This window comes from Lemur catta, chromosome 6 (assembly GCF_020740605.2).
Source record: "Lemur catta isolate mLemCat1 chromosome 6, mLemCat1.pri, whole genome shotgun sequence".
Taxonomy (NCBI): Eukaryota; Metazoa; Chordata; class Mammalia; order Primates; family Lemuridae; genus Lemur; species Lemur catta.
Window position 1 is genome coordinate 94,936,218 of NC_059133.1, and position 12,674 is coordinate 94,948,891.

The 12,674-nt window shown below is 46.5% G+C and overlaps 1 protein-coding gene across 1 annotated transcript in view; it reads right to left on the reverse strand.

The window, feature by feature from the left end:
* Nucleotides 1-12,674, reverse strand: part of GALNT8 (polypeptide N-acetylgalactosaminyltransferase 8) — a 49,232-nt gene that overhangs the window by 7,502 nt on the left and 29,056 nt on the right. The window contains exons 4-9 of the mRNA XM_045554546.1: nt 9,315-9,498; nt 8,403-8,600; nt 7,820-7,934; nt 2,591-2,776; nt 1,023-1,160; nt 380-475 (exon numbers count right to left, since the gene is read on the reverse strand). Coding sequence (XP_045410502.1) covers nt 380-475; nt 1,023-1,160; nt 2,591-2,776; nt 7,820-7,934; nt 8,403-8,600; nt 9,315-9,498 — 917 coding nt within the window. The remainder of the gene's footprint in view (nt 1-379; nt 476-1,022; nt 1,161-2,590; nt 2,777-7,819; nt 7,935-8,402; nt 8,601-9,314; nt 9,499-12,674) is intronic.

Sequence of the window (12,674 nt, forward strand, 5' to 3'; positions counted from 1 at the left end):
TCTCTCTTCTCTGCCCTCTGTTTCCTTCCCCGTAGGAGCAGCACAGGTGGCTTCACCTGTCCACTTTACGAGGCATACAGGGAGCGGCAGAAGGGATGGGAGGCGATTGTCAATAAAAACGTTACCACGGAGGATAAAGTCGGCAGAGCAGGACCTTCCTACCTGTCCTCCCTGAAACGGAGCTGTGTGGTAGCGACTTTCAGAGTGAACTTGGAAGTGCTCTGTTACAAGGCGGGTCTGGGCTTCACCCTTCCCACTCCCCGGGCTGCTCAGCGCCCGCCTCCCCGTCGTCTAACGCGGAGCCTGAGTCTGGCAAAGCTTGCCGGGGGCTGAGCCTCCACAGACGCAGCCTGGTGGGCAGGGAGGGCTGTGGACGTACCTGTGGGCTGAACCCGTGGCAGAGATGCATGACGGGGGTGTTGCCGGGGACAGGGCCCTGATCCAGGCAGATGTTGTCATCCAACCGGTTTCTCAGCTGAAGGGGCAAAACACACGACAACACTGTTGGGCAGAGCCAGAGAAAGAGGGCCCCCCGCTGCCCCAGGGCCTGCATTTCCCCAACACACCGAGGGCGCCAGCAGCTACCGGCCCAAAGGAGCAGGGGCCGGGGCCCTGGCAGCCGTTTTCTGCACACTGGGAAACAGACACATGCTAAGGGGGGCCACTTCGGTGCCCACCTCCTGGGAACACCCATGCCTCAGCCCATCACCTCGCCTACAGGGAAGGGGTGTCCCTGTGGAATTCCTGTGGGCAAGGCCAGACACTCTGGTTGGCTGGGGACCAACAGGGTCAGGGTAAGGGCTGCAGTTTGCAAAGGGACTAGAAGCAGAGAGAAGGAAACGAGATGAGGACTGGAAAGCAAGAGATGAAAGGAAACAAAGGGTCCCAGGGCAAAGGGCCTAGGAAGGGGGCTGGGAGAGGAGTCATGGGCAGGATGGGCTCTGGAAACCCTCAGCTGGGCAGTCCTGTTGTCTTTTGCAGTCAGACATTCAAAATCTAAAATGCAATTTCGTAATACATACTGTCCCGTAGCCCACGATGCTGTGGATTGGCCTCAGGGCTGGATAAACATTTTTCAGGTACCAGTCAAAAGTTTTACATTTCAGTTTCTCCCGGAGGGCCACTCTGGAAGAAATGTCTCCATAATCGATTCCGGAGTCCTGTAAATGAAATACCAGGCATTTCTGTGCCTTGAGCCATGAAGCCTCCACCACTCTGCCGATGGGTATGGACCACACACAAGGGGACTGAGTATCTTCCTTGGAGCCTGTGAGGTAGGCTGGGTATTTCATATTTCCAGGGATAGTGGAGAAGCCTTGAGCCTTAGAAACCTCTGCTGGTTTCAAAGACATTGGCAAGGACGGCATAGTGGGGCCACTAGGGTTTGTTTCTCATCATAGCAAGTCGATACAGACTGTTCCTATTTGAGATATTTAAATCAATAAGGCACAAAACTCTCATGATGACCAAAAAAGTCTTTCAAAAGGGAATATTCTAGCACCAAGATTTGGAGGTTAAAAGAGACTTTTTAGAAGTAATATTTGTGGGGAATCAAAGTGAAAGAATACTAAAGTGGCAAAATTGAAAAGGAAATGCAGACATCACTTGTGTATCTGCCCGCTTCCCAGAAAGTTCCTTTGTGGTTTGTTTCAGATCATCCCTTATAAAACTTTAGATCATCCCTTGTCGAAGTTCATGGATTGAGGGACAATTCTCTTTACAGTTTGAGATAGTCACAGTATGATTCTGTAGAGATAAAAAGCTAAGGGTGTCCTGGAGGAGTCTTGTTTTCTATCATACCTGGGTGTACCGGGACCCCAGCATAAATTCCTATCCATCTCATCAAACAATGAGCTAACTCTAGATTACTGGCACCTTGGGTTGTTCAAGGAAGGATTTTGGTGACTTTGAACTATTCAAAAGGCTCAGGCGTTGCTGCATGTTCTCACATTCTCCAGACCTAGTGCTCCCAGTGTTAACCCGGCTCCTGGCCCTGTCTCATTTCCAGACTTTCCTTCCTAGATCCATTCCTCAGCTACCCACCATCCTGCCTTCCTGGGGCTACACTAGGACCCGCTGTGATGGAGGGCAACAGTCTGCCAATGAGGTGACTGCCCCGTCACAGCTCAACAGGCCCGAGCCCAGGGGCAGAACTCGGGAATGGAAGACGGCACAGCACGTCGATCTCAGGCAGCTGGGGCAGAAGACGTGGCTTTGCTAAGAACGGAACATGGAATTCAGAAGCCAGACTTCCTTGGTTTAAATCTTACTCCCTGTATTACCTTAAACAAGTTCCTTCCAACCCTCTGGGCCTCTGTTGCCTCATCTGTAAAACTTAGAATATAAAAATAAAACCTGCCCCTAGGTATGTTGAGATGGTTAATGAGTTAATATATAAAACAGTGCCTGGAACATAGTACTATACTGTTACATAAATGTTAAGTGCCATTACGATCACACCATGGGACCTTACCCTAATTCTTTAAGGCTGAAATGGCACTTTTGCTTTATGCCTTTCCATTCCCTCCCCCATAATCACCACCTCCTCCCCTTCCAGTCTTCCCTACTCCTGCTCAATTCCATGGCAAACCTGGAGCGGTACATTCCAGGCGAAGTAGACCATGTCTTTGTACTCATCCATCCAGACTTCGGCCACTCGCAGAGCATTGCGCTTCAAGGCAGAGCTCAGATCCAAGGCATAGGGCTTGTGGCTTCTCTCTAGGTGAGCGATCCGGGAGCAGGGTAAGACCTCAATCTTCCCTCCACATTGCCACACCTGCAAGAGAAGAGAAAAAGTCATTTTTATAGGCTGGGCTTCACAGTCAATGAGTGGTCTAGCTTATTGACACAAGGAGAATGCATTTTGGAACCATTTTTTAAGGAATGTAAGTTCAGTCCTTCCACTTCCACTTTTATATTCCCTCCCAACCTATTTATCTAAATCATCCTTCCTTAGAATTCTACCAAATTGCTTCTCTTTTGTCATTCAAACAGTTCCCTGAAATTCTACCTCCTTCAGGAAGTCCTCCTAAAGGACAAAAGGAGAGGCCACCTCGGCTGGCTACCTACCCCCAAGGGAAGTGCCCAAGTCCTGGGAGGCACCATGCCCTGAGCCACTCTTGCAGGACTTAGCTTCCCATGACTTTCTCTGTCTTCATGCCAGAGAGAGGGCAGCGAGGCAAACAGGCTCTAAGGTGGCCCCGGGAGCCCTCCTCCTGGTGTCCACATCCTTGCCTAATCGCTTCCCTCGAGTCTGGCCTGTGACTGCTTCTAGCCAGTAGAATATGGCAAAGGTGACAGGGTGTACTCGATCACATGTATGTGACTGCACTACATAAGATAAGACCGTAGTGTCCATCTTGCTAGGAGATGCTCTCTCGCTGGTTTTGAAGAAGCAAGCTCCCACACTGTGAGCTAGCGTAAGGAGAGGGCCATGGGGCAAGAGACTAAGAGTGGCTTCCGACTGATAGCCAGTGAAAAACTGAACACTTCCTCAGTCTGGAAGACTTCCAGGAACTGAGTGAGCTTGAAAGCAGATCCATCCCCTGTCGGGCCTAGATGAGAACCCATCCCTGGCCGACACTTTGCAGCCTTGCGGAGGACCCAGCTAAGCTGCGCATGGACTTCTGACCCACAGAAACTGTGAGATGATGAGTACCTCTTGGTTTAAGACACTAAGTTCGTGTAACATTGTTGCACAGCAATGTATGGCTAATGTAAGTGATTCTTGATCAAGAGATACTATGGCTTATGATCCAGTTATAAATATTCTTCCTTACCCTCCTGATGCATGAAAATACACTTGTCAGAAGTAATACGTAGCTTAATATGGTCTTCATCCCAATAGATAATAGAACTATCTAATAGTATTGGATTGATAACATGTCTCCTATGTCTTCTCTTCCTGGCTGCCTGTGTGAGCTGCAGTTTCTGGGAGATAATTAGCCCACCTAGCGGTGGTCAGCAACCTCCCGCATTCACGCCAGGGGGAGCCCCTGAGATGAGGGCGAGTGGTTGGGACCCTGTGGTTCAGTTGACATTATCAAAAGAGTGTCCCCCTGAAAAGGCGTTTTTTCATCCCTTCCTCCATTTGTTAACCCACAGGGTCCCCTTCCTCAGCACCCCACAACCCAGAAGAGTAGAATGAGAAAAAGCCAAGCTGTGAAGTCAGACTGGCTGTGTTTAAATCCTGACTCCCTCACTGAACACCTGGCAGCTAGAGGTAAAAACACTCACTCTCGCCGAGCCTCAACTTACTCATCTGCTAAAAGGACACATCCACCATTTGGGCTGTGAGCAGGATTAAATGGCTTCACAAGTACTCGGTCACAGCAGCCTCTAAGGTCAACCTGAGATACGTCTTTTCTTCCATTATCCTTCTCTGCGTCTCCTCGTTGGTCCCCATAATCATGGGGAGGTTACATTCAGTTTGTTTTCAGATATTGTTATCCTATCCAGTCAAACATTCAAAAATCCAAATACAACTTTACTTCAATTTTCCTAGTTAAGGGAGATTTTCAACCCACAGGAATTTAGGGGAGAAAAATTAACTGTTGGCACAAGAAACCTTAAATTTGAATTGAAAGCCAGGACTGCCATTTATGATGTAATTGTTAATGATTATCCTTGCCCAGTGGTTTTCAAGCTCTGCTCTTCCAATCTATTTACATTTGCCAAACTCCTTCCATTGCCTCTCCCTTCCTCTCTCCCTCTCTCCCTCTCTCTCTCTTTCTCTCTCTCAGACACACACACAGAGACATGAAGCTTCTGGAAATAATAATGCATAACTTTGTGTCACACATTCTCCTAATACTTTGCATGAATTTAACCCTCACCAGGCAGGTATTGTGGTTACCCCCCTTTAAGTAACTTGCCCATGTTTATCAGCTAAATGACAGGGCTGGATTCTGGTCATGGCAGGTCAGATGTTAAGCTTTGCGCAGTGTCAGGAATATGGAAGGTGTTTGACAAACGCTGGTTTTGCTTTCCTGCCGGTCATCTCCATGTGCAAACATCCACGAGCACCCTCCCTGCTGCGGCCACTAGGTGTCAGAGCAAAGCCCTCCATGCAGCTCTGACGCTCTCCAAGATCTGTTCCTGGAGACAGATCCTAGAAAGCCCTTCGAAGTTTTAAAAGGGAGATAGTCACACACAAAGCAAGGAACCTGGAGGTTAGCAGAACTATTGGATCCAAGAAAAAGGAAAGAATGACCCTTCCCCTGACACTACCTACATTTTAAATAAAGTCCATTTTTTTAAAAACTCACAATATGTTAAAAGAAATAGGATTTCTTGTGGAAACTGAAATGGCAGGATTCTACATGTGTTCGGGAGAATAAAAACAGAGAGCCATCTAGATGCAAAAGGGGAAAGCAAAGCATGAGGAACTCAGAAATAATGAGGGATTTGAGTCCCAAGTTGAAGAATTGGGGTTCCAGCCAAATTCATACAAAGCTGGTAGGTAGAAAACACCCAGCCACAGCATAACTAGGGCCATCTTCAGCACTTTGCTAAGTACCATGCATAAAATGATTATTTTTGCATTTATATTTTTGTACTAGAGACTAATTGTACTGCCCTCCTCAATATCTACTCTCCTGGACACCTACAGCTACAGCAGGAGTAACGGGCACACAACCGGCCAGCTGGAGTCTGCATTTCCCACACGACTTCTCACACAGGTGCGGCCAGGGACTAGGCAGTGAGAAGTATCGATACGCACAACTTTCAGGTAGTGCCCTTTAAAATAGGGGGGGCATGCTCTTTTTTCTTGCTCCTGGCTAAAACACAGATGCGGTGTCCAGTGTAGCAGAACCACAGAATAAAAGAATCTTGGTCCTCACCATAGTGTTTCCACAGCAATCCTGAACTGCTTGTGTTCAAACTGTTACAAGGAGGAAAAATTAATTTCTATCTTGTTTAAGCCTCTGTTATTTTAGCCTCTGTCACAGAAGCTAAATGAACATTATAATTAATATCTTCATAAAATCATTTCAAATTCGTTATTATATTTTGATTGCACCGTCATCCTTATGCGATACATTAAACAAGAATGCTTATCTTCACTTGCAAATGGGAAAACTGGTCAAGACTGAATGATTGTGGCTTAAAGTATAACCCAGACAAGAATCGATGTTCATTTGTTAACACAAATGTGGGGCCTTGAGTGGGTCCTAACTGGGTACAATATATGGCTGTATGGTCATTAGTCTCATTTAGGAAGAAACTGAAGAGAGTGGAACTGAATAAACTCTAGATAGGAAAGTATCTTGTTCCTCTAGACACCACAATGGACCAAAGATCACCGAGTGTCAGGCACAGAATTGCAGAGCTGAGAGGGGAGAAATCCATTTCACAGCTCAGTCCACAGTCAGAGCCAGCACTAGAACTTAGGTCCAGCATTTTTTACAATGCTACCTGACATTCTTCTTACAAATGTTTACCGTTAACCATTTATTGAGTGTAAGCCACGTGTCACTCACCATGTTAGGTGGTTGATGTAGTAGGTGTGGCTTAGAGAGCTTGTATGTTGCACAACCAGGATGGAACAGGCAGGCCGGATTTGGACTTAAGTCTGTCTGTCTCCAATTCCTGTGCAATTTCCAACTACCTTATATTGCCTCTTTTAAGAGTTCAGCCTTAGGCTGGAAGATGAAAGAAAATGAACTAAGAAGAATAATCACAAACCCAAGGATCAGCACCTTCTATTATAACAAGGCCCTATAGATTATACTGAAGAGGTAAAAGGAATACTGGGAAAGGGATATCTTATGCATGAAACCTGTTCTAAATTGAATTTGTTGGCCCTACGTCTTCACACCACTTTGGGTGTGGTGACGTGACTTACTCTGAAATACCACGCTACTTCCAAAGTTAGGCCTTAAGAGACCTCATGTGGTCCCACTTGTCCTCTTGTGCACCACAAGAAGAGATTTCTTTCCCAAGGTAGCTGCTGCCCCGTCAAGCTGAGTCCCAGAATGAATATGTGTGGAACAGAGCTACCCTGTCCAATCCCTGAACCTGTAGATCCATGAGAATCTATTATTGTTGATTTAAGCCACTGAGTTTGGGGTGGTTTGTTGCACAGCATTTTTTTTTTCATCAATAGCTAACTGATACACTGATGTAATGTGAAGCTGCACTTGGAATTTCTCTAGTTGTCTTGGTTTACACCTGAATTCCCTTATAGAGCACAAAAATTCAGGTTGTTCATTTGACCTAAACAAGCATAGGAAGTTGTCGGGGCAAGGAAGAGGCATCGTTGCTGGAGCGTGAAGCCGGCATTGTTGCAGACACACAGCAACGGTCAGAGCTAGAAGTGGTTTGAGGATTCTCGTGCCGTGCTGCCCACCTCTGGCTATTTGTCCTACAGTAGCCCATGTCTCAGCACAAACTCAGGCCACTGTGCTCACTGCTCTAGCTGTCTGTCCAAAAGCAGACTGGCTGCCCACATGCCTGCATTCCCTGGTCCCTCTGCACACTCCAGTTTTCTCTGTCTTTGGTTTTATAGAAAACTGTCTGCCAAAGTTGGTTTATTCCAGGGGTTGCTTGGAAAATGCCCAGAGTCCTCAAGCAAAATAGAGACATCTGCTTAGCCTCAGCTCTACCCCTTCCCAGATTTCACAGGCCTGCACCAGGGAGCTGCACGCCAGAGGCGCTCTTGCCTACTCCTCCTTAACCCAGTGACCTGGAAACATGAGCACTTGCCCGCCTCCTGAGCTAATGACATTCAGCTGTGCCCTAGGATTCCAGAGATCCTACCACCTTCCTAGTATTTCTCCTCTGCTTTGTGCCATAAAGAGAAGGAAAATGTACTTACCCTTAGGCTGAGTTCCACGTTCTCTCCTCCATAGACCAGCATCCCACCATCCAGAGACCCGATCTCTCCCAGGAAGAGCCTGTCAGCAGCCAGGATGCCCATGATGGAAGGACTCCTGCAGAGCACACGGCAGGGGAGTCACCGCCTTCTCCAGGAGGCAGGGGTCAGAATGGAGGTGGGGTGGGAAGCCAACGAGGCTTTGCCCTTCAAAACTCCACCTCTCTTCTTACCCTGAAGGCCTTCCCTAACACCTCCAGCTGGACTAAGTGTATGTAACCCTCTCAAATTACGTGTTTTTTATCTAGGTATTTCTACTTCATAGCCTGATAATGTTTGGAATGGCCCAAATATTTTCTAAAATGTTAAATGCTTTGCTTTATTTTTGCCTGAAAGCCCCTATCTAGTGCAAAGTGTCTGTAATTTCTTATCGGTGGCCAGCTCACTGGGTTTTCCCCCCCATCCCTTGACCTTCACCTCACGCCCTCCACTCCTCCCACCCCCCATCACTGCCACCAAAGATAAACAAAACCCCCGCAGCTCATTCCCACATGCTACTCAAGGTTCCTGAGCTCACCAGACTTACTTCACTGGAGCTGTGACATCGTGCAGATCAAACCAGGCTTGTGGCAGTGGATCGTAGCGGCACCACAGTTCCCAGTTAAATCCATCAACTGCCAGTTCATACCTTCTTAGTTGAAAGGTGTCAAAATGAATGTTGTCAAACACGGGTGACACAATCACGGTGCGGTCATCCTGAATCCGAGCCAGGATGGGCTCTGCCCTGGAAGAGCGTGCAACAAGCCCAGTTGGAGCGTGAATGCCCGCAGCGGGTCTGCCCACACACCTTGCCCGACACTGAGAACCTTCCCCACCGAGGCTGCGCCAGGTGGGAGAGGACTCTGCAGAGTCCAGGGAATCTCTGTAGCTTTCGGAATAGCTGGAGTCGCTGGCAACAGACCCACGTCAAAAGCAGATTTAAAACTGGTGCCCAAGTACCACCCCCCAGGCCATTGTGAACCAGGACTATCAGTACTCTGCCTGAATTTACATGACCTCTTGGGTCTCCCTGTTTCCAAAATTATGCCTCTTTCTCTAAAGAGGCATATTCTCTAAAGATTACAGCTCTTTTTATATCATGCAATTTTATGGCTGGGAAAAACCTTAGGAATCACCAAAGGGTAATTTCTTCATTTTACAGTTAAAGACACAAATGTCTAGTTAAGTGAAGTGACTTATTCAGAGTCACAAAGTATTTGGCAACATCAGAGTCAGGATGCAGCTGTCAATACTCCCAGCCCCTTGTTTTCTCTAATCTACACTACTTCTCTTAGCCAACCAAAATCCCTGAAGAAAAGCATGCTCTCTTTGGAGCTTCCCTTTGTTTAATGTCTGGTGTTGACACTCCCATTTCCATAATGCCCTCTCTTGTATTCAGTACATGTACAGTATCTCTTTTGTGCCCTTTCCCAGAAGAAGAAGCCTCCTGGCACCTTACCACCCGGCGTTCACTTCAATATGAGCATCCAATATGGCGACCACATCCGCCCTGGCCGCTTTCCAGCCAGTGTTGCGTGCTTGAGCCAGGCCTTTCCTCTCAGCATGCCGTATTATTTTCAGTAGTCCTGGATACTTCTGGTTGTAAATCTTAATCTTCTCATCCAAGTTTACCTTTAGTTCTCCTGCCAACCAAATGCACACCTATAGAATTTCTGAGTACCGTAATCAATGCGGTGCAGAAGTTTCGTGCTATTATAGAACAGTAGTTGGACTACTCCTGGCACAGAATGAGCAATTCCACAGTCTCAGATGAGACGATAGGTAGCACTTCCCCTGCACCTACCTCTCTTCTCCCTTCCACCTGAGGTTTAATATTTCCATTCCTAATTTCCTTTCTCTCACAGTTACACTATCTTAGAATGATAACACTGTTTGCCATGTGCCAGGCAATTATAAGTGCTTTTAACATATAAATTCTTACGAGAATGAGCAGAACAGACATGGCCTAACTAAGGTAGAAATGCCAATGGACAACATTGCAGCTGTGAAGCCTGGAACATCCTCACAGCTAAACTCTCAAGCCTTCTGGAGAATCCATAAACAACTAATGTAGTTTTGTTTTCGGTATTCCTAGTTGGACCATTCAAGGATCAACTGGGACAGAATTCACAGACTAATCTCTTTGCCAGCTTCTTGCTAATGAGTTTACCCCCAAAATTATGCAAACAAGATTCACTATTTCCATATCGTTTACAGGGTTTTTCTTCCCTCTTTCTTTGAATAAAGCCTCTCTGTGCCTTTGTTCTTTGACTCAGCCTGCCGGCTGAATTCCTCACATGTATGAAAACAACTTGCATGCAAATCACTATGCAGTATGCAGATATCTAACCAAATGACTATGAGTTATTTATTGATAATATTAACTCATTTAATTCTGAAAGAATCCTATGAGGTAGGCATTATAGTATCCTCACTTTACAGATGAAGAAACTGAGGCACAGAGTGGTTAAGAAACTTTTCCAAGTCACACATTCAGGTGGCAGCCCTGGGTGTGAACTCGTGCTGTCTTTAACCACCACGTCACTCTGCCTCAAGAATTCTGTGCATACCTGTTTGGGTTAAGAGAGCCCTCCCTCCAGGTAGTTTCTCCCCACGGCCAAAGGATGAGGTTCTTGCTGGTTCCTCTCTCAAAAGAGGAGTATATTTGTGAGACCTGCAGTGTTCAGGACCTGGAATCAATACCTACATGACTATGGCACCAAAACTTCCCCCATTTTAGAACTTTCCCAGCTGCACTTGAGAGTGAGTGACTCAATTACTGAAGGTGCTAAGCCAGCGGATCTGAGACTGTTTGCTCCTACCCACTGGGAGTGAGCTGGGGGTAGCCACGTGGCCAGTCCCTGCACCCACTTAGCACTAATTTTACAGAGTAATCAGCAGGAGTTGCTATAAAACCTGGATATCTAGACTCTAATATGGTTACTACCTAATTCTGTGTCACTTCCCATTTAGGGGTGTCTATTTCCTCAACTTAGAGAGAAGTACCAGATAATCTGTCAGGATCCTTCCAACTCCAAAATCCTATGAGCCACAGATTCTGAGTCACCCTTGAGAAATAATGCCTATGGTCCAGTACAAGAATTAACGACGTTTCAATGAATCTTCTAAAGTAAACCTGTGTTCCTTTCCCAGCGTGGCCCTCCTACTGGTCCCCTCCCCAAACCCTTTATTCTAGGCTGGCTAGCTCAGGATGCTTCTGGCTTCTGCATCTTTGCTCACACGGTTCTTTTCCCCACTCCCTATCCCCAGCCCCCACCCCAGTTTCTGAGTCTTCTCTTGTTTTCTCTGCCTTTTCAAATCCTACCTAGCCTTCAAGTCTCAATTCAAGCCCCCTCCCCCAGAAAGCCTCCCTAGATCACCCCAGTTCCCTCTCTGGGCTTTCTTGCAATCACTGACGGCTCACTCAATTTGACACAAAGTTCTTCCATAGGTATGTCTTGCCTCGTCCATTAAGGTGGCAACGTCTTAAAATCTCTGACATCCTCTTCCCTGCACAGTGCCTGGCACATGGTAGAAACTCAATAGTTGTTGATTGTGGAATTTGCCTAAAATTGAGGAGAAGATACAGCATCCCACTTACATTGATATAATTTCTAAAAAGTTTAGAATAGTTCTGTTGGTGCTCAAGACATTTAACTGATATGAACTAAGCTTTACATCTAGGGAAAGAAAGAAAGGGGCAGACTTCTAATACCAGGCTGTGGCATTTCAACAGCGCTACAGACGGCTCCTTGCATGGAGCAGTAATGCCAGCCAGCATTTGACGGGAGCAAGCCCTGTCTTTGCACATCTGATTTAAACCCCGGAATGGTCCTATCAGGTAGGCACCATTACTTCCCCCCACGTTACAAATGTGGAAACTGAGGCATGAAGTAATTGAGTGACTTGCCCCCAACATCACATGGGTGGTAAGTCTTTCTTATGGCATGCACTGTAGAGACATCCAGTTATCTTCCTCATTTCAACACAGAGTGGATTTGTGATTTATGCTCAGTGTAGGCCCAATTGAGCTGAGATTTCCACAGTTAGTGAGAGAGAAGCTAATTCCTGTCCGTGGGACACTGAAGAATGGCTAACTGTTCCTTCTTCTGTGCCCATCCAAACAAATCATCTGTACGGAAAACAAAAAACGGGTTCCAGACCCAAGCGAAAGGGCTGTGTTGTGACAGGGGTGCAGATTAGAACAATGGAGAGCTTCATTCGGCTTCTCCTTATCTGTCTACCCTACGTTTGTATCTTGTATCTTTTTATTTTATTGTTACAGAGGGAAAGGTCTTGAATGTAGTCTTATCTGCCCCCCAGGGAATATGGAGTTAGAGACTAATTGATTTTTTTTTTCACAGAAAAAGGAACCTTTGGTGGTCTTCCAGCTCAGCCCTTGCATTTGCCCCAGGAAGAAGCTGAGTCCCAGGGAGGCAGGAGGATTTGCCCGGGAGTGTCTCCGAGAGCCAGGGAGCAGAGCTAGGGCATCTTCAGATGCCCAGGGTATAGGTCTTTCTAATCAAGCACCTATTTTTTGCTCACAAAACCAGGTGTACAACTTGGAATCAGTCTCCAAGCCCAGAAGCAAAGGAAACGAGCATATTCTCTTTTCCTTGGTTTTCAGTGGAATCTTGCTCTCGTCATTGTACCTTCTTCTTTCTTTCTACGTTGGAAGAAAAGAGCAGAGTATGGAAAGGATGAAGAGAAATAGCTTTAGTGCCTGAAAATCCAAAAAGGAGAGCTTAAGTCATCATTTTTCTGTCTCTTTCTCCTCAGAGAGAACGTGAAGCTACAATATCTTGTCTGGTACTTAATG